A 26,945-nucleotide genomic window follows, 5' to 3' on the forward strand; every position below is an offset into this window, starting at 1 on the left:
TGAGGCCTAACAGATTCTAACTGATCCAAGCCATTGATACAGCAATCATGAAAGTCCATGGGGATATACTCCAGAAAGTTCAAGGATCTACCCAACTTTTTCTCCCATTCATTATCATTCCACCCGTATGACTTAAACATATGTGTTACAGGAAGCAGCAGGTTTTGTAATTTCTTTTTAATATCATTCACAGACCAAGGAAAAGGTGCATCATTAAAACATGGTCCAACTATAACTTCTTGTGCAGGAAATCAAGCACTTACAGTAAGTTTTCTGATAATATTTTTCACCTTAATTATTCTCCAGTTTTGATCTTGCTTCCCAAATGGGAAATTGTGGATGAAAAGAATACCCCAAATGTTAATTGCATTTGCTTTGTGTTTATTTCAGTTAATATCCTATGTCCTTTCTTTACACTTGTGTGCCCTTTGCTCTGTTTCCTTCACCAGTGCATGCCCATGTGTCATGTTCTTTGCTTCTATTGTGAGTTGAGTGATATGCCCAGCTCAAAGGGCCAAGCTATATATTACACATAATTACATGCAACTTCACCCATTTTTTCCATTAAAAGCAGCAACAAGAAGCTGCAATTTTGAGTGGAGCATCAGGGAGAGAAGGTGCCTTTCCAGCTGCTTTTTCTTCTACAGTGGTTAGAAGGGAAAGGGTAAAGTATTTTATTTATTTATTTCATTTCATTTCTATACCGCCCAATAGCCGAAGCTCTCTGGGCGGTTCACAAAAATTAAAACCAAACAACACACAATAAAACAATTTAAAATATATAGAACATTAAAACCACAATATAACAATACAACCACAATAAAACCTAGCAGCAGTGCAAGAGTTTAAAATACAGATTTAAAACAGCAAAGATAAAAATTTAGAAAGCTAAAATGCTAAAATGCCTGGGAAAATAAAAAGGTCTTCACCTGGCGCCGAAAGGAATACAATGTAGGCGCCAGGCGAACCTCACTAGGGAGCTCATTCCAGAGCCGGGGTGCCACAGCAGAAAAAGCCCTCCTCCTAGTAGCCACCTGCCTCACTTCCTTTGGCAGGGGCTCATGGAGAAGGGCCGCTGATGATGATCTTAAGGTCCGGGCAGGCACATATGGGAGGAGGCGATCCTTCAGGTAACCTGGCCCCAAGCCGTTAAGGGCTTTGAATGTTAACACCAGCACTTTGAATCGGGCCCAGAAATGGACTGGCAGCCAGTGCAGCTGGAAAAGTACTGGCGTAATATGAGCTCACCCACCTCTACCAGTGCTCACCCCACCTCTACCAGTGTTGTGCTCAGTCTCCTGTGGTTGTTTTGCATGGGGGACAATTGCTGGGGGAAAGTTACATGCAACTGCAGTAATGTATATAATTTGGCCCAAAGATGTGGGCATAATCTTGCAATTCAAATGAGCATGCTGTGTATGTTTTGGGGGTTGCAGATATAATTATTTATTTGTTCATGAATATGCATGTTTAATCACAACTCTGTTCATGAAATTAATGTTATTCATAAATAACTTATTACATCCACTTCGTAGTATTATGTAAATGTAAGTAGTCCTTTAACTTTCCTTCTAATACAGGGAGAGGAAAGAAATCTAGGAAAGACTAATTCTATTAAAATAAAAGGAGAAAGTGGAAAAAACTCTAGGGATGTCCGTCTAGCAAAAAGAGAAGAATATGTTGCACAGACTGGGAAAAAAATGTGTCAGAAAATTAATTTGGATGAAGCAGAGGGTATGTCACTTTTTTAGTATATGCAATAGTATTAGTTTTCAAGCTGAACTTAACATTTTTGTCAACAGTAGTATCAGTTTATTTTATCACTGCAGAAAATCAGGCTGTATTATAAATTTCAGCCGTATGTTGAAGTTGCTATTAAATAAGTCTAATCCACTCTGGAATTACCTGTATTTGTGGATGAATGTGTTTGGAATTCATGTGAAGAAAATAAAAACCAAAATACTACCTAATTTTGTTGGTTTTGAACTATCTACTTTCATTTACAGTGGCTGTTAACTTGTTAGCATGGTATCAGTGAGGGCAGTATGTTTTTTGCTGTGTTTCTTCTTAAATTGCCAACATAAGTAGTTGTGTAATTGTCAGGATTATGCAAACAAACCACATCCACAGAAATCCAAAAAGATACTGTATGAGCTATGGCAATATTTTTGCACCTCATGATTGTTTCTGAAATGCAGCCAGAGGCCTGTTCCTGTACAATAGCTAATCCTATGACTGTGTGGGGCTCTTCACAAGATCCTGATACCACCCACCACCACCCCTGAGCATTCTCAGCCCCCTCTTAAGGCAGATGACAGAACCATTCCAGCTCTCTGTTCCTGGACCGAGGAGCCCCAGCTCATCACCGGGCCCGGGGGGCGGGGGTTGAAGACTAGGCAGTCCCCCTGTCTATCTCTCCCTCCTCCAAACCATCTTGCCCTTCCCAGAGTCTTTCTTTTCCAAGGCTGTGAGTGCTATGTCTCCTCCCTCACAATCTTCCTCTGTCTTGTGAGTCCTCCTCCATCTCTCTCCCTTCTTCAACGTTCTTTGTTGCGTATAAAGCTGAAGCTGCCACTCCTGCTTGTCAGGCACTTCTGCTTTCCCATCCTGCCCTTATCCAGTTCATCTGGACTTAATGCCAACTAGCTGCTGTGGGTGTGGAGGCAAAGTGTATCGCTCTTGGACTCACCACAAAATCACTTGCATAATTTATCTTCACAGTAGTTTTCACACCTAAACGTAGGTGGCAGTAGCCACACATCTAGGATAAGAGCCAGTTACTTAGGGGCAAATAACTCAGTAGACCCATTAAGCAGCTGTGTGAGGTATGTGCAGGGTGAGCACCAGGTTTGGGGGCACCTGTTGCCCTGCACCACTTTCACACACCCCTCCCTCCATAAGCTTACCAGGCGGCAGCAATTAAGGTAAGGTACCCTTACTTTTCTAAATTTTTATCTTACTCTCATTTGAAACTTCTTTTTAACGTAGGGTAGCACGGCTGCCCAGAGGCATTCTGGGAAAATGAATGTGCTGGGCGGCTGCAGCCATGCTTAGTGCTTCATTCATTGAATCATTTCTGAGCAGTGCAAGCCTAGTAAAAATGTTTTTAAAAGAAAAAAATGAGATGTCAGCAACTGGTGTCAGACCTACCAGGTGCTCCAGCGCCTGTGGGCCCTGGCATTTGCCCCATCATGGCAGTTGCTGGTGCCAGGCCTAGTTGTGTGTGTGTAATGGATGGCTGTTTATATGGGTTGGTAAAGGTTTTGTGCTTATCTGCGAAAGTGCATTACTGTGAAGGCTGTGATTCTGATCTCGGTGTTGAGGTAATAGATAAAAAAGGGAGATTATGCCACATAATCCCTTCTATCAAAGGAAGAGATAGAAAAAAACATGCTAAGAAGAATGTAATACTTGGGAGAGAGAGATGGATAGTCACAATATTCATAGATCTCACTTCTATCCTTTCATGCAGGCTCTCTTAATCTACCGTCTTGTGTAGGACAGTCAAGGGAGTTGCATGATTTCCATGTTTGTGCAGTGTGCCACATAGATCCTCTTGATTGCATGAAGAGTTTCCAGGATCACACCGCATATTCCTGAAGTACCCATTGCTGGCATGCAAAGTCTTTTTGCAGTCAGCTGGTTTCCAGTGGACTGGCCAGAGATCTGACTCTACCATTAGGCAGAATGCGGTGACACCCCCAGGTGGCAGGTGCTGGTGATTGGGAGGGGTGGCAGTGGCAACCGAGCCCCAGCCATTCCCTCAAAACCCTTGGCAGTTCCCATCTTCCGAGCCAAACCCCAGTGGCAATTCTTGCTCTGGGCTGGGCTGGGCTGGGCTGGCTGGCAGTCTCACCGAGGCACCTTCTCCCAGTAGCCCTCAAGACAGGGGCATTGGGGAAACCCCCAGACCGAGAGCGTAGGCACAGAGACAGCCAATCCAGGCCATGGTCTCCGGCAGGCATGGTCTGCTCCTGTGACACAGCTGGCGGAACCACTGCCCCATTGTAGCATTTGCTTCAGTGAGTAGGTCCCAGGCAGAGCAGCATCAAGGTGCTGGAGGAGGACAGAGCTGTGTGTGAGCCATGGCACCTACTCTGTGGCCCGAAGCAAGCCTGCTGCCCTCAGGTGCAATGGAAGGTGCTGCCCTGTCGCTGACACTGAAGTTGCCCGTCCGGTTAGCTTCTGTGCATGCTGTGGTGGTGCCATCTTATCATTTGTCTCAGGCAGCAAAGTGTCTTGGGCCAAAGCTGAACCCCACCAGACATTACATCCGGATGTGTAGAGTCACCATGTGAGAGCAGCTGCCCCACAGGGATCAGGCATGCGTAGATAACTACAGGATCGGACTGTGAAAATAATGCTGCTGAAAACTGTTTGTAGAAGAAATTTCCATTTTGTTATAGTGCTTTATCCTGTATGCATGTCATCTGAGTATTTAATAGAATTTATTTTTATTTATTATTAATATTTATATACTACCTTATTTACCCCCAAAAATCAAGGCAGTGCACAATGATTTAAAACAGTCAAACATTTTCTAAAAGCCAAAGAGTGGGGGCTAATCATACTTCTTGAGGTAGTGCATTCCATAGCTTGGGAGCAACACAGCGCTTTCATCAGGCCCAACAAACCAGACAGATTCATAACAAGACAGGCGGTCTCTTAGATAGCCAGGTCCTAAGCCACTTAGGGTAGGGGTCCCCAACCTTTTTCGGCCAGTGGGCACATTAGGAATTTTGAGGAAGTGCTGTGGGCACTGTCACCAAATATCTCCCATGAGGTGTGCCCATTCATAAAATGGCTGCTGTGATTTGCATGGCAATAGCCATCACAGAAAGCAAACAGGTGAGACTAAAAGAAAAGTAAACTGCCCAAGAACCTAAGAATAAGGCAGAGGTGGGGTCTGAGATCTAAAACACAAAACCACGCTTTTGAGTCCACAGTTTTCTGCTTCAACACCCATTTTACAGAAGGCAAACGGACGAGGCTCAGAGACAAGTAACGTGGCCAGGAAACTGAGTACGTGAGAGAGGGGGTCCGAGCCCTAAATACCAGATCACATATTTGCCCCCAACAAAGTACAATCCGTTTCACAGAAATCAAACGGGTGATGTTCAGAGAAATGCACACACCTCATACAAAACGGGCAGTGTGCACATATACACAGCCCAGGCAAGCCACACACACCCCTTAGCCTTCCCAGGATACCCCCTACCACCCCCCAGTTTACCTTTTTCTTTTTTCTCCTCGGCACCTGGGAGAGCTTCAAAGCAAGGTGCTGACCTGCAGCTGCCCAGCATTTTAGTTTTCTAAGAAAGTCTCTTTCTTAGAAGGGCATAATCGGAAATAAAGATTGCACTGGATCCCCGTGCCATGGGTTTTTGAGATAAAGAATTAAATCAGGGAGGCATTCAAACAAGGAAGTATTTTAGCAATGGTTGGCTTTAATTACCTTCACACAGACTGGATAAATCAGAGGTAAGCAACCTTTCCGGAACCACAGCCCCATTTGCCATTTTTTTCCACGATTCCCTTTTTTTCCTCCCCTTATCTGAATGCCCTCTTTTCTTGCCCCCCCCCCACCTGAATACTCCTCCCCTCCTTGCTTGGGATTACCTTTCCCTTCCTGCTGCTGAACCCCTGCTGCCACATACCACCAAGCTGCTCCTCTTCCCTGGCTCAGAACAGTAATCTGTGAAATTACAGGCCTGTTAGCTTAATGTCTGTTCTGGGTAAATTGGTGGAAAGCATTATTAAAGATAAAATGATCAAACATCTGGGAAGACAAGTCCTCCTGGAAGAAGAAAAAATCAATATGGTTTCTGGAAAAGTATGTCCTGTCACATTAACCTTTTAGAGTGTCAATTAATATGTGGATTGGGGTGATCCCAGAGACATTGTTTAGTTGCGCTTCCAAAAGTCCGACTTTTGAAGTCCACCAAAGACTCCTGAGCAAACAAACTGGTCATGGAATAAGAGGAAAGGTCCTCTTGTGGAATGGAAACTGGTTAAAGAACAGAAAGCAGAGAGTAGAAATAAATGGTCAGTTTCCACAACAGAGGGATGTAAACAGTGAGTTCCCACAAGGATCTTTATTGGAATTGGTGCTTCTTATCTTGTTCATCAATGATCTGGAATTAGGAGTAAACAGTGAGGTGGCCACGTTTGGTGATGACACCAAAGTATTTAGTATTTTGCTAAAACAAGGAATTGTGAGGAGCTCCAAAAGGATCTCTCCAAACTAAAAAAATGGGCATCAAAATGGCAAATACGATTCAGCAAATGTAAAGTGATGCATGTTGGAGCAAACAATCCTAACTTCACATATATGCCGATGGGATCTAAGATAGAAGTGACTGACCAAGAAAGAGATCTTGGGGTTGTGGTTCTCAGCTTCATGAAAGTGTAGACACAGTGTGTGGCTGCTGTGAAAAACTCAAATTCTGTTAGGCATAGTTAGGAAATGAATCAAAAATAAAACCTCCAATATCATAGTGCCCTAATACAAATCTATGGTGCAACTACACATAGGAATACTGTGTACAGTTCTGGTCACTGTTCCTCAAAAAGGATATTGTAGAACTGTAAAAGATCCAGAAAAGGCAATCAAAGTGCTCAAGAGGCTGGAGCAACTCCCCTGTGAGGAAAGATTGCAATGGCTGGGGCTGTTTAGCTTAGAAAAAAGTCAAGTAAGGGGAGACATGATAGATGTCTACAAAATTATGCACAGCCACGGTGTGGAGAAAGTGGATAGGGAGACCTTTTTCTCCCTCATAATACAAGAACCAGGGGTCATCCCATGAAGCTGAATGGTGGGAGATTCAGGACAGATAAAGGAAATACTTCTTCACACAGCACATAGTTTAACTATGGAATACACTACCACAAGATATGATGGCCACCAGTTTGGATGGCTTTAAAAGGGGATTAGACAAATTCATGGAGGATAAGGCTATCAATGGCTACTAGTCACTTCGAGGAGAAAGTCGTTCGTATTTGCTCAGAACTTGATGCCACAGTTATTGCAGGGTCTGGGGAGGTGTCCAGTGCTCTGTCCGGTTGTGTTTCCTGGGATCAGTTTCAGTTGTTGCAGCCTGATGATGTGGACAAGATGCTTGAATCAGTACGGCCCACCATGGGAAAGCTTGGCCCTTGCCAATCTTGGCAGGGGTGGATTGGCTGGGTGGGTCCAGGTAGTGTAAATGCTTCACTCTGTCAGGGGGTGGTTCCTGCAGCCTTGAAATAGGCTGTAGTGCGCCTTCTCCTGAAGAGGACCTCCCTGGACCCAGAGGTGTGTGAGAACTATCGCCCCATCCCTAATATCCCCTTTTTGGGTAAGGTGCTTGAGCATGTGGTGGCTGGGCAGCTTCAGATGTTCTTGGGGGAAACTGATTATCTGGACCCATTTCAGTCTGGTTTCAGGCCAGGGTACGGCATTGAAATGGCCTTGGTTGCTCTGACTGATGACCTACTCCAGGTGAAAGACAGGGGGAGTGCTACCCTGTTGATCTTCCTGGATCTCTCAGCAGCTTTTGATACCATTGATCATGGTGTCTTACTGGATCGGTTCTGCAGGATGGGAGTTGGGGGCTCTATGCTATAGTGGTTCTGCTCCTACCTGCAGGGTCGATTCCAGAGAGTGGTATTGGGGGATTCCTGTTCTACCCCATGACTATTAAGCTGTGGGGTGCCACAGGGTTCTGTTTTATCTCCCATATTATTCAACATCTATATGAAGCTGTTGGGTGAGGTCATTAGGGGTTTTGGGGTGGGGTGTCACCAGTACGCTGATGATGCTCAGCTCTACTTCTCCTTGTTGGAGTCAGCTGGGGCAGTGAAGGTGCTGGACCAGTGCCTCGAGGCTGTAATCGGCTGGATGAGGGCCAATAAACTGAAGCTGAATCCTGACAAGACGGAAGCTCTGTGGATTGGTGGTTCCCAAGTCCAGGAATTGAGTAAGCGACCTGTCCTGGATGGGGCTGCACTCCCCCTGAAGGAGCAGGTGCGTAGCTTGGGAGTACTCCTAGATCCATCCCTGTCATTGGAGCCCCAGGTGGACTCCATGGCCCAGAGTACTTGGGGCCAGCTTCAGCTGATCTGCCAGCTATGGCCTTTCCTGGACAGGAATAACGTAGCCACAGTAGTGTGTGCCCTGGTAACTTCCCGATTAGACTACTCCAATGCACTTTACGTGGGGCTGCCCTTGAAGACAACTTGGAAGCTGCAGCTAGTGCAAAACGCAGCAGCTAGACTGTTGACCGGAACATCACGTAGAGATCACATAACGCTCATCTTAAATGAATTGCACTGGCTGCCAATACGCTTGCGGTTGGAATTCAAGGTGCTAGTGATGACATTTAAAGCCCTAAGCGGCTTGGGACCTCAATATTTGAGGGAGCGTCTCACCCTATATATGCCTGCCTGAGGACTGAGATCTGTTGGAGGGACCCTCCTCTTTGTCCCACCAGTGTGAGACATACACTATGGCAGGACATGGGAGAGGGCTTTTTCTGCTGTGGCACCCAGTTGTGGAATGCCCTCCCCTTGGAGGCCCGATTGGCGAAGACACTGGTTTCATTTTGGCACTGTTGCAGAAGTTAAAACATGGGCAAGTTAAAACATGGCTTTTTACCAAAGCCTTTGAGGGCTAATAGGATTCCCTGAGTTTGCACACTGTTTTACCTGTTTTATTGTTTTGGATTTAAATTGGTATTAGCTAGCTTAATGATTTAATATGTTTTTAGCTATTTAAATTATTGTTTTATACTGTTTAAATTGATCTTATCTGTATGCCACTATAAGATCTTATTGGGGCAGGGGGAATACAAACATTTTAAATAATAAATAAAATGAAATAGTCATGATGGCTATATACTATCTCCAGCATCAGAGGCAATGTGTCTCTGTATACTTGTTGCTGGTGAACATGAGTGGAAGGATGTTGTTGCACTCATGTCCTATTTGTGGGCTTTCTACAGGCAGCTAGTTGTGTGGTGTCATGGAATTTTGCAATGTTGACTAAATCGGGTCTGTTCTGGGTTTCTTGCAATAGAATTTTTTGAACTCATAACCAAAGTGCAGAGTAACAGAGCAGATGACCAGCGAGGGCTGCTGAAAAAAGAAGATCTGGTTTTGCCTGATTTTCTTCATTTGCCTTCCTTTGGGACAGAACCTTCTTCATCTACACCTGAAGGGTCTACAGGCTGCAGCAAGAGAGTTGTGCATCCTGATGTCAGCAATAAATGCACACAGTTAAGTGACAAAGTGGGCTTCATGAAAAACAGTAAAAGCTCAACTATGAAAAGTAATCATTCAGGAAGTAAACAGAAACCAGCTGTACTGGCAACTTTCATCAGCCAGAAGACTTGCAGTGTTCCTTTTAGTGCCCCACTGTCTCCAACTTTGCTTTTTCAGGATGCCACTGTGTGGAAAATGCAGTCAAAAGAACTGCAGATTGAAAGTATACAAACGATTGAGGATGAGAACGTAGCAGACTTGACTCTGGTGGCTGAGGGAGACATTAACAGCCCTAACAGTACGTTACTACCACCGACACCACCCTCTTCTTCAGACAAAAGCACTCTTGCAGAAGCCAAGTATCCACCTCCGGTTTTACTAACAGATAATCAGGAAAAACCTACCTATGAGAAATTCAGATCAGGTATTTCCAGATTTTAATTGTTTTTAATAAGAACTGATTCCCCATTACATTTGTTTCAGCACTAATTGCATCTATTGTCAAAATGCAGAAAAATGTAACTGAAACCTGTTTTTTGAGCATGTCCAGACCATGGCATTGGAGGGGACAGCACACATGCAGACAGCAGTAAATGCAGGACCAGCCACCCTGTGCCATGGCCTATATATCTGCATTTCCTACAGTCCTGGTTTAATGCACACCCAAAAAACTGAGAACATGAGATGTTGCTTGTCTGGCTGTGCTGTAGAAGCCTTAGTAGAAATCCTACTGCCTTTTTATATAATGAAAATATAGTTTCGTTTGGAAAGACCAGAGAGAAGTAGTTTTCCCAGGTAAACCTCCAAGAAACCCCTTTCAAGCACATGTGTGTATGATTTACTGCTATTTCCTCATTGTGTACCATAACACAGTTTGGAAAGGAGAAACATTGACCACCTGGTTCTCTTATTACTACTGAAAGACACTGGTATGCTCCCACAAAGCATGTCCTGACAATTAGGTATAGTCACCCACCCGAACACGCATGCAAATACCATATAAGGATTACATGGTAACATCTACAGTCAGGCAATACTTTTATGAGGACCAATCAAATATGCATAAAACTGTGAGAAAGCTTTTGAGATCTCCAGGTCTCTTCACTGGGTAAGATGTTTCAAAAAGCAGGGGGCGGGGAGCAGAGGGGTAAAAGGCAGACCTGATGTTGAATTCATGAAGTCTGCATGGTCAGAGTCTACGATGCAGACTTCATGACTTCAACATCAAATCAGCCCTCCCCCGCCCCTCCTGCCTTTTGTAACATCTTATGGACTAGCATGGCTTACTTTGTTTTATTATAACATCTCTCTCAGGGAGAAGCGCCACCCCCCCAAGTGCTCCTCTGGGCACTCAGAGCAGCATATAAAGATCAGTTTAAGCAGCTGGATTCTGCTAGAAAGCACAGAAAGCCCGTTATTGCCATATGCCTGGCAACACCATCTTGGGAGGGAGGGGAAAAAGAAATCTGCATGCACTGGATCCCTAGAATCCAATGTGCATATGGAGGCTTCGACATCCTGCCCTCTACACTTGTGCCCCAAGAACCAGGTTATCTTTCCAATAGCAAGTTGTGTCATAACTTGTATGATGCAAGTACACAAAATTAAATTGTTTATTTATTTTCTGGTATGTTATTTGTACTTATTTCATAATTTGCACATGCCTAATTGTTAGATGCTAACAAATGATAGCCAAACACATGAAATGTGTTTTATAGCCAAAATGAAGGCCAAACCTTCTACTCTGAAACATTGGTGAGGGGGAGTCTTTTGAAATATTCTAGAAATGCTACCATTAAAATGATTGAAATTAAACTTTAAACCATCTTGTAAGTGGTCATGTCCAAATGTGAAGTGTATTTTGTACATTTGTGTGCGTGCGTGCGTGTGTGTGTGTGTGTGTGTGTTTAATGGGACTTTACAAGTTAGACAGTCTATTTTATATTAGAATTCATATGTGAAAATTTGCACTTAGATCTTTGAGCTGGCCTGTATTTAATGCATGTCATACCTTCCTATATAACCTCTGAACTGTATCTTTTGCTGTTTCTGTCTTCTCCTTTTATTCTGTAGCTATCTTAATGTAGTTTCTGCATATATTTTGTATTTGTATATTTTCAAAGAGTAATAAACTCTCTTCTTAGTTATTCAGCTTTTTATTTTTTGCTTGATAGTATTTTATGTGCAGAAAATGATCTAAACCTTCATTTCTGTGATTCTAAATGTATTTGGGACACACACAGTAAATAAGCATGGAGCTCCCTTGCCTAAAATAGGTTCCCCATTCATTTCAATGGAGGCAGCTTTCTGTGCAAGCAACTGAGCTCTCATCATGGATCAGGGCACTTGTATATTACATCTAATGCAAATAATGCTAACTTCATGATTCATTAAAATCCCTTTAGTCTTTAAAGCCCATTTCCCAGCTATTTTATTTCTTCTTTTTATATGTGATGAAAGGTTTCTTTAAGGGAGCTCCTTGCTGTCTCTTGTCCATGGACTTGCACTCACTTCTTTTATTCTTGCATTTTGTATAAAATGCTAAGTTTTCAAAAATGTTTATTTGTTCAGTTCCATTTGCTTCCATGAAATAATGTATCCCAGCAGCAGCAGCAGCATTATAGACCCTTACTTAAGCAAGGAAGACTGCCTCGGCATATATGTTCCTTTGCTTCAGAAGTTCACAAATTGCTAATTAGCATCCATTGTCTTGAATGCTACAGTCATTGTCTTGAAGAGATTCTACTGCTGGCATTTCCACACAGTTGCACTATTGCTTTTCATTTCATAGCTCTCAGTTCCAGCTTATATGAACAGCTTCTGTTACTTGTGCCAATAGTTTCCACTTCTGAACTACAATGGCACATTGCTTCATTGTTGCTTTAAGATTGCCCATGTATGTCTTAGTGCTAGTCATCTCAAGATCTTCTTTTTTCCTATTGCCAAGTCTCCGTAAAAGGTCATCTTGAGCAGATGGTCATGAAATATTTCAGCAGCATAGTTTGATTAGTAACAGAGCCTTCATAACCATAGCCTCTACAGTTGGCTGTCCAATATGTGATTTCAACATTGATTCACAAGATAAGAGTACTGTTCAAGGATGGGAATTCATCCGCAGTCTGGTGGAAGTAGCTTCCTACAATTGGAAGGCATTTGACATAAAATATTTATATAGTTATATAATAGCACCCTCAAAGGATATGAACAGGGTTCTTGGTCCTGTTCCTACCACAAATTGCCGGCTGGACCCATGCCTTTTCTGTCTGGCTCTAGCAAACTTAGAAAAATTGAGGGCATGGCTTTTTATAAACACCTTACTGAGAGATGGTACCATCCTACCTTCCCTGAAAGAGGTAGTGTTAATGCCCCTATTTTTTAAAGCCCTCCTTTGATCCTCTAGATCTGGGAAATTATAGGCCAGTGTCCAGTCTTCAATTCTTGGCTAAATTGACCAGTGGGCACTGGTCAAGCTGCTCCAGGTCATCTAGTAGGGCAATCAAAGCAGTATCAGTACTGGCCTGAATAATCGGTTTCACCTTGAAACAGATTATCCTGACCCAGTCCAGTCAGGACAGGATTTTATACCAAGGCTGCTTTGGTCACCCTGGCAGACCACCTAAATCAGGAGAGAGGCAATGGGAATGTGAACATGTTGGTTTTCCTGGCTTTCTTCGCAGGCTTTCATACCATTGACCATAGTATCCTTCTGGAACAATTGGCAGGGTTAGGGGCACTGCATACAAAGTGATGCCACTCCTACCTTGCTGGACATTTTCAGAAGATGATATTGAAAGACCATTGTTCCCCTGGGAGATGACTTCTGGATCTCTCATGTGTTCATACTGTCTCCCATGTTGCTTTACATCTATATGAAATTTCTGCATGAGGTCATTTGGAGCTTTGGGGTAGATTAGTATCAATATGCAGATGATAGCTCTGTTTCCCTTTTCCATCTGAACAAAATGAAGCAATTTCTGTGCTAGGATCAACCCAGTATAGAATTGGTAAGGAACTCAAAGGTAGATAAACTGGAACTCAGGCCAGAAATGCAGCTGCCCATAGTGGGCAGCCCTATTTCCAGTGGAATGGCACTAGTGCTTGCCTTGACTGGGATCACACCCAAAGAGATTAGAGTCACAACTTGGGAGTGGCTCCTGGATCCAAGCCTTCTCCTGTTGGCCAGGTTAAGGCTGTTGAGCGATTTTGGTTGATTTGGTGCTATGCCCCTAAAAAAGTTGCCTAAACATTGTGATAGGTGCTCTGGTAACTTCTCAGTTCGACTATACCAAATAGGGAGTAGAAAATAGGGAGCTTTATGTGGGAGTTTAGTGGAGAAGTTTGAGGGAGGAGTCCAGGAAAGCTGGACTTTCAGAGAACCAGCAACATGACTGGCAAGGAAGCTACTGCAGTGACCTATAAAATCTGTACTGTGATTGTATTTCTGCCTGAGGATATAGAAAACCGCACCTGCAGCATGTGTAAGCTGGAAGAGAAGGTACAAGTGCTTGAGGCACATCTATCAGTGTTTCAATCTGTGAGGGAAGATGAAACATTTCTGTGTCTTTCGAGCTGTGGAATCAATTCCAGGGCCTCCCTATAAACAATGATTCTACATCACAGCAACAAGAACAGCTGCCCAAGGCTCCAGAGAGCACTGACCATTACCCCTTCCTGCTGCTCCATGTGGGAACAATTTATGATGTCAGTCACAGGCCTGAATGTATTGAAAGTGACTATAAGGCTCTTGGTAGGAAAGTGAAGGGCCTTGGAGCACAGGTGGTGATCCTTCCCATTGAAGAGGGAAGAATACTGGAAGTGAATGACTGGCTATGCAGATGGTTGTCAGAAAAAGTTTGGAATCTTGGACCATTGTTACGGATGAGGAACTTTGTTTGAGCTATTCGTCTATAGTTCAGTCCTTTGAGAGCATTTAGCTGTGTGTTTACCACCTACAAATGTATACCTAGGATTCTTTCATGGGTTGCAATCCAGGTTTTGTACTAACAAGAATTAGTACAGGAAAATCTTTTTTGATCTATGTTTTATTTTTATTAGAGACATACTTATAGCATAACATAAGAATATATTGTATATATCAACATTAAAACATTTCTTGTTCTTAAACAAAGCATTGCTAAAGATCCTTGGATCTTAATACCTTAAAAAGAAATAGAACTTCTTAAACAGTTCTTGTTCTTAGCCTTCTAGTCTTAATGCCTTAAAAAGGAGAGATCTCATTCTAAGTACCAAGTTCCCTATTCAGTACTAAATAGGCTATTCAGCTAACAGGTACACAGGCTGCTAAGAAGAAGCTCCCGCATTCTAAAATGAGCACATATTTATACCCTTTTTGTATAGAAAGTATCTCATAACTAATATTATCTACTGTCGCATAAATTAGGCCTCACAGTCTTAATTATTTCATTGTTATTAAACATCCTTAACAACTGGAACATACATAAAGGCTTATATGTACACCTTTCAGGCTAGATAAGATCAATTTTGAATTACGCCTTTGAGAAGAGAACTCTTTACTCAAAATTTACCAATTAAACCAAAGTATATAAATTTTTCTAGACATCACTATATCAAGCTTTTTGATGTGTATACCTTACACAATATTTTTTTGCTCATTAATTGAGCAAAAACCTTAAATACACATTTGACCTGGAATTATACAGTCTCACACCTGTTCATTACTCAAATAAAAGTTTGGTCCAAGTGATAGGGCCTTAAATTAGCATTTTCTCTTTGGATACTACCCAGGTCATCTTGACCATTATTTTTATGCCAGTTACCCAGAATTCATTGTAAACCTGCTTGTATCTTCTCTATTGGTACCAGATACCTTATTATTTATTTAATTCTCTGGGTTCCTAATTACCTTCTGTGCAACATGCTTAATTGCCTGGGACATGCAGCTCCAAGACAAGACAGCTTTTGCTTCTTTGTGGGGGAGAAATGGTCATTTTCTTCAGTAATCATTTCAGGCACATTGAGGACTGTGCCACCAACCTTTGGTGGCAGATCCACGACACCATGTTCTACGCTTCCATGATGAAGGCCTTCTGGCAGGAGTTGAGAAGGAAGAAAATGTTCGGCAGAATCAGGATCAGGAAGCTTTTAAACTAAATCCTGCAGAGGAAGGCAATGAAACCCCTCATGACACAGCATGATGCCATCATGCTGCACTAGTGTACTAGTGACAGGAGCATGCTTGAAACCTGGGCTGCGGGAGGTTCCCACCAATATGCACGAAAAAGCAGAAATAAATATAAAGTTCTAATTTATGTAAAATCAGTTGCACAAATACACAAAAATTGGGTGAAAGGTTAATTTGGGCCTGCACCACACAAGGGGAAATTAATTTTAATTTTACAAATATTAATTTGTGGTTAGAATTTCTTTTTACGACAAGTCACCCCATACATAAATGATAAATTAAGTTCAGGCAGGCGGACAACAAGCAACATTAGCAAGAAGCAGCTGGATCACTATTTGGTGAAACAGCTTCCTTAAAATATACAGGGTGCTGAGCTTTAATTATTCACACCCATTCTTCTCAATGCAAAATTCAGTAGCAAAGGCAGAAAGCACAGATAGCTAGGAGGTCTGCAAAGTTTGATTACTGAGAATGTAATGCAAGTGTGTGTGTGTGTGTACTTTCAGAAACAGAACCGAGCACATTTGATTACAATTTAGGCATTCTTAATTGAAAACACACTTTCTATAGGGATGTACGGAAATCCCCTTACCTGGCTCCGCCGGGTTCCGCTGGGGGGGGGAGGCGCTCTGCGCCTCCCCCCCCCGGAATCCTGGCCGGCCGGCTCCGCTCCGCTCCGCTCCGCGGGGATTCCGCAGAGCCGCCGGTCGGCTCCGCCAGCAGCCAGACATCCGGCCGCTGGCTAGCAGTGACGGAAATGGCGGTGGCCATAGCCACTGCCGTTTGCGTCCCTGTAAGTCAGCAGTGATAGGCTACGTAAAGCCTTACGTAGCCTATCACGTCTGGCTTTAAACACGCGTACACAAATGGCAGCGGCTACGGCCGCCACCATTTGTGTTCCTTATTTTGGGCCGTCTTAGTCTATGTAAATATTTACGTAGACTAAGACGGCAAAAATAAGGGGAACGCAAATAGCATCCGCTACACTATTTGCGTTCCCCTTATTTTCGCCGTCTTAGTCTACGTAAATATTTACGTAGACTAAGATGGCCCAAAATAAGGAACGCAAATGGCGGCAGCTATAGCCGCCGCCATTTGCATACGCCTTTTTTTTTTTACCCAGTCGTTTTAGGCTACGTAAAAACTTACGTAGCCTATCACGTCTGGGTAAAAAAAAAACTGCAAATGGCGGCGGCGGCAGCCAGACGGAAGACCAGCCGCCGGAGCCGCCGCCACCACCCAGAAGATCCACCCCAGGTAAGTCTCGTCCCGGGGGGGGATCCACGGGGGGGCGGGGGGCAGGCCGTTCCGCCACAGTTTTTGGGGGGCCGAATGCACTGGTATTCGGCCTCACCGAGATCCGTGGCAGAATTCTCTGCCATCCCTAACTTTCTAATCCGTAAGGTAGTAGAGAAAAAGATTTCCCCTAAAGTTAAAAACCAGATGTGGCCTGGGCGTGTACTCCAATGAGTCACTAAAAGCAGTTTTCAGTCCATGCCCATTGACCCTCACTTCTGTTTTGTTAGAGGCCCAATTATCCAATTTCAGACAAGTGACACCTCTGTGTCATTCTGAAGACACTCACCTCTATCACTATCTTGAGCCCCTTCACCACACCACCACCACCTCAATCAATCCCACCAGCGGAAAGCAGAGAAATCCCTTCCTGAAGGTTTGAGTGGCTCAGTGATGAGAGAGAGAATCACTTTGCAAATTCTCACAGACACTTCTATTGTTCACTGCACCCCACCTCAGAGAGCAGTTTCCAAGCCACAACAAGCAGGGGGTAAGAAAGTTGCCTTATAGAATAATGCTTCATTATTGTTAAATCATATCACAAATTGGAGAGCATGATTAAAGATTAATTAAAATTGAATAATATGAAGCTGTTTTTGACTAGAGATTGAAAAACTTTTCAAGGCTTTTTGGATTGACTGCTTACCTCTACCAGTTCTTCATTTCCTAACTGGGACTGAGGGGGAGAGAGACTTTACCTTGGGGAAGCAGGTAGCAGATGAAGGAGGGCTACAGTGGCGACAAGAGAGTTCCAATGGCTGTTTCCTCTGCCGCAGACTAACACTCTGAGCAACTACGGTTGATGAGACTGGACTACAGGCACCATCATCCCCAGCTCAGAACATCAGTTCCCATCAGAGAACCCCTTTGAGCCTTTCTCATCACTGTTAGAGCCCCCCTCCATTGGCTACCCATTCCCACTTACTCAGGCTAAGGGCTTTTTCCCATTTGGGAAGGGGGAGATGTTAGCTGGCGGAGGAGAGCAGTGTGGTGCAAGCAGAACTGGCGCATGGGCCACTCACTATGTGGTGGGCTGTGCTGACCTCAGTTCCCTTTGCTTTAATTCGGGAAGGGCTGTTCAGCTGCTCAAGCACCCATGCTTCAAAAATCTACCCTTCTTCTAATTTTAACATCACAGTAATGTAACAGGTCAAATACCATTTGTATATATGAAGCACATACCCACTCTGGGCCTCATGAGAAAAAGGAGAAAAGATAAATGGTCTCCAGCAAAATCTGGGTCCCACCGTGAACTGTAGGTGACATAAGAACATAGTAATCTGCCTTGTACTGAGTCTATCTAGCCCACTATTGTCGGGGATCAAATATGGGACCTTCTGCATACAAAGCACATACTCTATCACTGAGCTACGTGCCCCACCCCCATGTCCTACAGCTGTGGCAGTATTTCTTGAGCTACAGTTAATAACTGTTGCAAAAGGTCTGGCTGACATAATTTTATACATTTCCCCTTGAAGTGGGAAGAAATTCAGGGCTACCCATCAGTCCCCTTTGAACAGGAAGAGCATGGCATAGGACTACACCAGGGCAGCAGAATACAGACTGAAATGCTGCAGTAGCATTGACTAGAGAGCAAAGTTTCAGATTGTACAGGATGCTCATCTGACATACAGATTCGTTCAGACACAATCTCAGAGCAGAGATTATAATGCTTGAATAAAACCAAACAGAAAACCATGGAAAGGCACATTCTAGAAGTTTCCCCACCACCATCTCAATGTTCACCAGTGCATTGTCAGCTTCTTTTTCTTCCATCTGCAACGTGCTGAGGCCATCAAATAATATGCGGAAACCTTATGCCCTTCTCCCTTCCCGAGAGCGCACCGTCAGGTAAGGCAGGCTAGGAGGAGAGAGAGAAAATATTTCAAGACTGTGAGGTTTAGTGTGGGACTTGAATTCTGTTGAACTTAGTGATGATTCTGAAATCTAGCAGCATATTTAGATTTCAGCAAGGCATCAAAAGCTGCTAGAATCTGTCAATAGATCCACCATGTTCTAAACCATGCTCAGGCTGCAGTATACTTCTCTGCAAATGTGCAGAGATTTCCAGTACATTACGTGGCTCAATGAGATCATTGACTTTGCCATGTGATGTGCAAGAGCTCTTACTTATATAGCTGAACTAGGAATGTCTGCAGACCCTGCCGGCATCACCACGCAAGCATGGTGGTCTCTGGTGTTCCAAAACCTGCTGATCTCATCGACCTGTACAGTGTGCCAAAGGTGCACATGTTGTGGCCTAAAAAGGCCTGGGGATCTCACTGCCCATGCACAAAGGCCTGAGGCATGTCTTGCAGTCGCACAGGTTGAGAATCTCATCAACATAAACAGGAGACCTCCACACATGTGCTGCAAGGCCTAGCAGCTGATCTGGTCTTGGTGCCAGAGCCTGGAATGACTGTTCTAGAATCCAAAGTATTTCAGAAGTTGGAGTATTCTGATCATGTGAATTTGGATCTATGGAAACTTTCATAAACAGAACCAGGTTGTTCTACCTATCTCTGATTGAAATTTGGTTTTCTCATCTTAATGCTTTTTCTTCAACATTAATAACAATCATCACTTTGTTTTCCAGATACTCTTGTAACCTTTGCAGCTGTGCTCAAATGTGACTAGATGTTTTGCTCGTAGTTGCAGTTACATACTTTTCCTTCAAGATTAAGTATGGAAAGTTCAGCAATTTTGCTAAACCATACAGGGCTCTACGTAGTCCACTGCAAGTGCAGTGCCTACGTATGGAGGATTCCCGTCACTTCTGTAGAGCCGCCCTGCCCAGCTCCCCTTTGCAAGCAGCCCACTATGGTGAATGGCAGGCTTCTGCATATCTCCAGTGTTCTCGTCCAGACTACCTGAGTATACGCATTACCTGTGCTCCAGAGCCCTACCCTCCATTCACATTGCCCGCATACATGTAGGTGGGGGGAGTGAGAAATCAGGCTGTAAAGAGCAAATAGGAATCCTTCATGGGTCAATGTTGTACCTGCTGTGGATTGGATTCTGTCCACACTAAATGCCTATTTAGCCTGAAGATGGTGATTCATTTTCTGCTATTGAATATTTGTGAAGAACTATGATGATCGCAAATATATATAAACAATGTGGTTATTTTATGTTAATTATTTAATCTTATTACCTAATAATAAATCTGAAAGAAATAAAGACATCTTATAGCCTGCATTGAGCAGGAGGTTGGACTAGAAGATCTCTGAGGTCCATTCCAACTCTATGTTTCTATGATTCTTATGTAAAACAATAAAAGAAACAGGACAGAAATGGAGAGGAGGTAGAACACGTATGTATTTGAGTTTCTATTCATAGAAATAAAATGCTGGGTCTAGAAGAGATTTGAACCTGTCCATTCCCCCAATGGATTAATCCACATATAATCTTAATATTAAGATTATTAAGTGCCACAAGCAGGAAGTAAGAGTGATGGAGTTGTCTGCAGGACAAGAAATGAGGGTGCATTTTTTCACATTCAGAGAAAGGAGCACTTCAGAATACAGGTGGGATTATCACATCCTCTCTCATGTAGAAACAAAACAAAACACCTTTTCTATATATATGTTATGGGTAATGTGAGTTGAATTGCTAATGTGCATAACAACTGACAATTGTGCACATTCTTTGGCCATTATGCACAATCTCCAACAGGCCTTTGGGAATGGGCATATCTCAACAGGTTTTTGTACATACTCTGGGCAATATGCACATTCACCTGTCAATATGCATATTGTCCAAGAAACATTCCCTTGGTTTCTATCTGTAGTTCAGAGGTGGGCAGTACACAGGCCACATGTAGCCTGCTGCCTAATTTTATGCAGCCTGCAGCATCCCCTAATACAAATCAGCTACACGGCCTCTTTCCCCCTGCTGCTCAGCTGTTCTCTGCCAATCAACTGACCAATTCAGGCACTGGGGACGGGGGAGATTACAGGGTAAAGTGATGCAACCCTTTCCTCCATCAGCAATCCTGAAGAAAATCAACCCCTGTGCTATAAAGCTTAGGAAAAATCTTAAGAGCAGCATGGGGGGAGCAATCTTCATTCGAATTGCAGGGGAGAGAAAGGCGAAACCCCACACTGCTCAGTTGATCAGTAAGGAACAGCTGGGAACTGGACTTCAGATAAAGGTCCTCTAAAGGCTGCCCCAGTCCCTCCCCCCCCACTCCTCAGCTTTGTGAACAGATGGATGTGTGTGTAAGGGGTGTATGTGCATACATGCACATCACTCCGATCCATCCACACTCACATATTTTTTGTGAAGGTATGGATGGGGTGTGGTGGCTGTGGGTGAGTATGAATGGATTCACACAAACCCTCACACACCCATCCCATCTTTTCACATAGGTGAGCAGTGGGGAAGAGGGAGGTGTCTTCAGAGTCTCATTGCTCAGCTGATTGGTGGGGAACTGCAAGGAAAAGGGTGTGAGGCTTTAAATATTGATTTTACCTGCAATACAGCCTCCTTTGCCCAACTGAAGCTGGGGGGGGGGGAGGAAAATTTCCCTAAGCTTTATAGCAGTGTGTGTGTGTATGGGGGGGGGGGAATTGTCATCACTTTATGGGGGAGGGGAGGGTTAAATTTCCCCTCCCTCATGCTTCTTGGCTGATTAGCATGGAACAGCTGAGCAAGAGGAAAAGAAGGCAAGGCAAGAACCACAAGTATAACCCAGTTGGAAGATGAGGAAGGCCCCATCATAGTATGCAAAAACCTGAGGTCAGCTAAGGAAAACTGGGAACTCATTACTGATATAGTAGGGCAAATAAAAGAGATGTTAAAAGATCTAACAGCAGAAGGGGTGGGGAAGTGGTCAAGCCTCTGGAAGCTAAAATACCTTACTGAAAAAGTGACATATATCTAAAGTGACAATGCTCTAGAACTTAGCAACCAAATCTCTGTAAAGCTTAAGAAAACTAATGTGGATTTAATAGATCAGGTGAAGAATTTGGAAAATCAGAGTCACCAACTGAATCAGAGAATCTCTGGTGTCAAAGAATCAGCCAAAGGACAGAACCTAGTCAGTTTCATAGTTAAAACACTGTCAGTGCTCTTCCCAGACCTTCAGACATAGACCAGGCGCATCCCTGGCGGCAAAACCACAAAATGTTGGCAGACATAGGGACATCTTAATCCACTTCCCCTACAGCTCCCTGAAATATCAAATCTTTCAGGGAGATTTGTGCAGCCTGACAACATAAACTCATACAATTTGTGGGCCATGCTCTCTTGTTTTTCCAGGATTTATGTCCAAAAACATTACAAAGTAGGAAAATATTTTGCTCTTTTAACGGGCAGCTATGAGGAGTAGGCATTTCCTACTGATGCAGCTTTCCATTTAAAATAACACAGGACGACATAACATACCTAGACAGCACTGATCAGGCAGTGAAGAAGCTACTAACCCTGTTCAACCTTAACCTAGGAGGAGGAGGAACCAATAAAGTAGATGAAGATGCAGGGACTGGATCTAGATCTGGAAATAATTTGACTTGAAATGCAAGAAAACAGAAAAGGTTTCAGTCCAAAAAAATGTACAACAAGCTGAAAACAGTGCAAGTGAGATCAACTTTACAACCTGAATGAAAGAAGGAAAAGTATCTTAACAAAACCCACTACATAGAAAGATGAAGGAAAAGACCATGTTAAAGCAAATATGAGACTGGAAATGTAAAAATCAATACTCAGAAATAGGTATCTATAAGCACAACATGCATAAAGGCTGTTGGGGACAGGAGGAAGGAAAAAGGGGCATGTCCTTACCTGCAATTTATAGATTTAGACCTGCCTGGGCAGGGAAATTGAATACCAAAGCACAGGAATACCAGCAGCAAATTCCCCATCCAGCAGATGCAATTTGTTTAGAATTATGGTTAATTGTTTAATGATGCAATCCGATCAGGATTCCCATCAGTCTCCGAACTCTGAGGCTGACAGGAAGCCTATGCAGAGTGGGAGGAGCGGCAGAAGCGATCTTCACCTCCACACTCCCCCTACTGTGCAATTTAGCTAGATGGGGGTTTGGGGGGAGGGGGATGGAAGGGGACTGGGGAGGCCTCCAGATATGGCATAACCTGGCCTCCCCAGTCCCCTCCTTGTCTACCAGCATGCACCCACTCCCTCCTCTCCGAGCTTGTGTTTGTGGGCTTGTAGAGGCAGCCTCCACAGCTCTCTCCATGCCAGCTGTGAGGGGAAGGGAGTGGGATGTCAGATTCCTGGGTCCAAGGTTGGAGCACTGTCTCTGACCTCAGATCCAGGAATCTGAAATATCCTATGGCTCCCCCAGGCACTGTCTGGGGGGGCCATAGGATTGCTCTCTAAATTTGTTATATGTGGGGAAAATAAAAATGGCAAGGGATGAAAAGGACACTGGGAAGGGGGGCAACACCTATTTATGACAATGGCTGACATAAAGGTATGTTCCTTTAACAGGGCTTAGGCACGCCAGTCAAATGGCACTTAGGCACTACACCAGAGAGCCAGTGTAGTGTAGTGGTGAGAGTGACGGACTGGGAGCCGGGAGATCCGGGTTCTAGTCCCCACTTGGCCATGGAAGCTCACTGGGTGACTTTGGGCCAGTCACAGACTCTCAGCCCAACCTACCTCACAGGGTTGTTGTTGTGAGGATACAACGGTGAGGAGGAGGATAATGTAAGCCGCCTTGAGTTCCTTGCGAGAGGGAGAAAGGCGGGGTATAAATGCAATAAATAAATAAATAAATAAATAAATGAAGGAGGGCATAAGGTCTTATTAAAACAGAAAAGCCAGAGGAAAAACCATAATAGAAGGCAAAAAGGTAAATGACTACATTTGTAATGGCTAGGAGAAAGTTTCAAAGTGCCAGGAGGCACAAAATCCAGGGGGGAAGACAATCCTCCTGGCTAAAGGTTTTGACATGGTAGTCAGTGAAATACTAAGAGATCTGAAGAGAAGAAGTTGGATCTTTATTAGGGGCAAGCTAGATGGGTAGGATATACCAGCCACATCTATTTACAATCCAAATACTGAACAAATGAAATTAAATTGGAGAGTTGTTTATAGAAGGGGATTTTTATATGAGGAGAGGCTACAAACTAGATAGGAGGGGGCCCCAAACAACCAAATTTAAGGACAAGCATACAGAATTTGCCTCTTTATTATCTAAAAAGTGAATTGATACATGGAGATATACCCATCCACAAGAAAAGGATTTTAGACATTACTCACAGAGATAAGAAACTTATGCAAGCAGGGATCTCCATGGTGACAGGTTTAGTTCGCTCTCCACTTTGCTGCAGTTTTTACTGGAGTCGAATCTGCTCCGTGTGGGGACACATGGGGCTTGAAAGCCTGGATTATCCCAAAGCTAGCCTGGGGCTCTCGACAGGTCACACCGCAGTTTCCTGTGAATTGTTTGGGTGGATACTGGGTGGAGTCTCATCCACGTCATCACCTAGACAGCCTGTTCCTTCCCTCCTACTCTCACCTTGTTCCGCCCTTTCTGCTTTGTCTGGCCAGTGGGTGTTAGCACCTACCTCCGCAACCTATGCCCGATCCCCCCCAATTTTTTATTACTGTCCCTCTAAAACCTCAGTAGCACAATAGCAGGTATAGGCACTCCTATACAAATGCGCTACTTCACAATAGCGCTATTCGCGATAGGGGTAAAGCTACTCCCATTCAAATGCACCATTTCATGATAGTGCTACAGTGCTATAGTGGGTATAGGTATTGCTACACAAATGCACTATTTCGCTATGGCGTGATTGGGATATCTTTTAAATGTGTTATCGCGGATTGTCCAGTAACTACCTTGGGAACCATGATCTAAGCGAGTATATGTATTCCTCACCCCATGGCATTTTTAGCAGGGTAAGCCTTAGCCCCTGACACAGTAATGACTTTGAATGTCCAAGACTGATGTAGTTTACAGTCCACAGGTGGCTGTGGTTGGTGAACCTGGAGCACTTACTTCAGGCTCACAATGTAGAGCTAATGCGCTATTTCCACCCTGTGCTTTTATGCTTTACTTTTTAAAAAAAGTTAGAGGTTGCCTGGACCACATCTACATTTTGCGAGGATGGCCACCAGAGTTTATTTTTATTATTGCATTTATATCCCACCTTTTTTTCCTCTTGCAAGGAACCCAAGGTGGCTTACATTATCCTCCTCCTCTCCATTTTATCCTCACAACAACAACCCTGTGAGGTGGGTTGGGCTGAGAGTCTGTGACTGGCCCAAAGTCACCCAGTGAGCTTCCATGGCCAGCAAGGTGAAGTAAATGCCATGAGGTAGCTCAGAACTCTGATGGCCAGTCACAAAATGGCAGAAACATCGGGGAAACACAGGTGGGAAAAACACTGAGGAAACAGCCCTTGACTGGGGTCTGTGAGGTCACGGCCAGGTGAAAGACACACCCCTGGGCAGGGCTATATCACGCCAGAGCAAATGCAGAGGGTTGGTGTACACCGCAACAGAAGTGCAGACAAGCCGAATTAAGGAAAGCAACTGGACTAAAAGTAGTCTCAGAAAAACTTTTTTCAGTGCAGAACCCCAGCCACAACATCATGCACTCCGAACGACCTCAAATACAGCAAACCTGCAGTAAATCGCTCATGGAGACCCCCCCCCCCAAGATTAGACTAGTCTCTCAACAATTAGCCTATTGTTAATTGCTCTATCAGAACATTTAATTTAAGTCTCATTACAATTTCCAATTATTCCCCAATGTATACAGCTTTACAAATATCTGAGAAACAAAATTCATCTTATACATAGAGCTTAACTCAAACATTATTACAAAGGCAACATGCAGTTAAACATTTAGAAAAAAGCTAAGTAGTGCTAAGTAGTCTAGCACCAAATTACATCTCACCAGATCACTCAGGGTTTGTTAAAAGCAGACACGTTTCAAAGCCTTTCAAGAATCCCTATCACAAGAACCTGAAACATGCTACATTTTCATAATATATACTATGTTTTAGTTTAAAAAAGAGAAAGAAAACGACAACAGATAACCTTCTGCTATACCGTCACTTGATGCAAATAAGGTGTTTCATAAATTGGAGTGGACTTTTTTAAACCATCTTGAAAAACTACTAATTTTGGGAACAATTTTATCAGAACTATCAATCAATTATACAATAATAAGCAACTATTTGAGTCAAATTGGATTGATCCTAACAGAGGCATGAAGCAAGGCTGTCCTTTATCCCTATTATTAGCTGCTTCGTCAATTGAACCCTTAGCGATCTCTACATGTGAAAATATGAAAAATAAATGAAACGACGCATAAAATTATTGCATTCACAGATGATTTAGCTTTGCTGTTAATGAACCCCAAACAATCCATTTTAAAAGTAACAAATGACATTAAGAACTACAGGGAGGGGCAGGTCTTCAAATTAATTTTAAAACTCAGATATTCTACTTTTAACTATGAACAAAGATGCACAAATTGTTTTTTTAAAAAGCGAGTCACCCTATGTACTAAAAATGTATATTTTATATACATTATGCAAGATCTAAAAAATGTTGATAAAGATTCACAGTGACAAATAGAAAGGATGGCTAACCATGGAATACACAAAGACCAAATGCACAACTTACATTTTCCTTATACATAAAACTAAAACAATGGACCAAATTACAAATTGCTTTCCACATGTAATGTTTTCAATTTGGGGAAAAATGGCATAAAAATTAATCCCCTCATCTCCCCTCTTATCTCTCTTTTTTATCCCATCTGTTATTTTATGACTTGGACAAAAACTCAAAATATAAACACTGGAAAATAAAATAACTCTTTAGATAGCAAGATTTACATCAAGGAGATGTAAGATGTACATCACAAATCACATACTCAAATACAGGAACAGCTAGGAGGAACAACCAGAACAACTTTTTGGTGCAATATTTTCAAAGAATGTAGTAAAATAATAAAACAAGAGCTCCACTCTTGTCCAAAACTGGCATTACATTTTGATGTTAATGAAAAATACTACCACATAGAGAACTTTTTTTTAATCCATTTTAAATTTATTTCAATCTTTAGGAATAAAATTCCCAAATATTTGAGCATCTCTATTTGTGTCTTTAGGCCCATGTCATTATGTCATTACATGCCTACACAGAGTGGCTCAGATTTCCTAAAATTAATTTTTAATCCAGCAATTGCTCCATATGAGCTTAGTTCTTTCATGATTTCTGAGGCCTCTGTTGATAGTTTACCTATAAATAAGGCAAT

The 26,945-nt window shown here is 43.1% G+C and overlaps 1 protein-coding gene across 1 annotated transcript in view; it reads left to right on the plus strand.

The window, feature by feature from the left end:
• RGS12 (regulator of G protein signaling 12) overlaps positions 1–26,945 on the plus strand; it is a 215,710-nt gene that overhangs the window by 186,967 nt on the left and 1,798 nt on the right. Inside the window, exons 15-17 of the mRNA XM_084859884.1 lie at positions 194–264; positions 1,581–1,734; positions 9,056–9,664. Of these exons, the coding sequence (XP_084716010.1) occupies positions 194–264; positions 1,581–1,734; positions 9,056–9,664 (834 nt within the window). The remainder of the gene's footprint in view (positions 1–193; positions 265–1,580; positions 1,735–9,055; positions 9,665–26,945) is intronic.

This window comes from Heloderma suspectum, chromosome 5, assembly GCF_057233095.1.
Source record: "Heloderma suspectum isolate Gila_16-S chromosome 5, 16-S_ref, whole genome shotgun sequence".
Lineage (NCBI taxonomy): Eukaryota > Metazoa > Chordata > Lepidosauria > Squamata > Helodermatidae > Heloderma > Heloderma suspectum.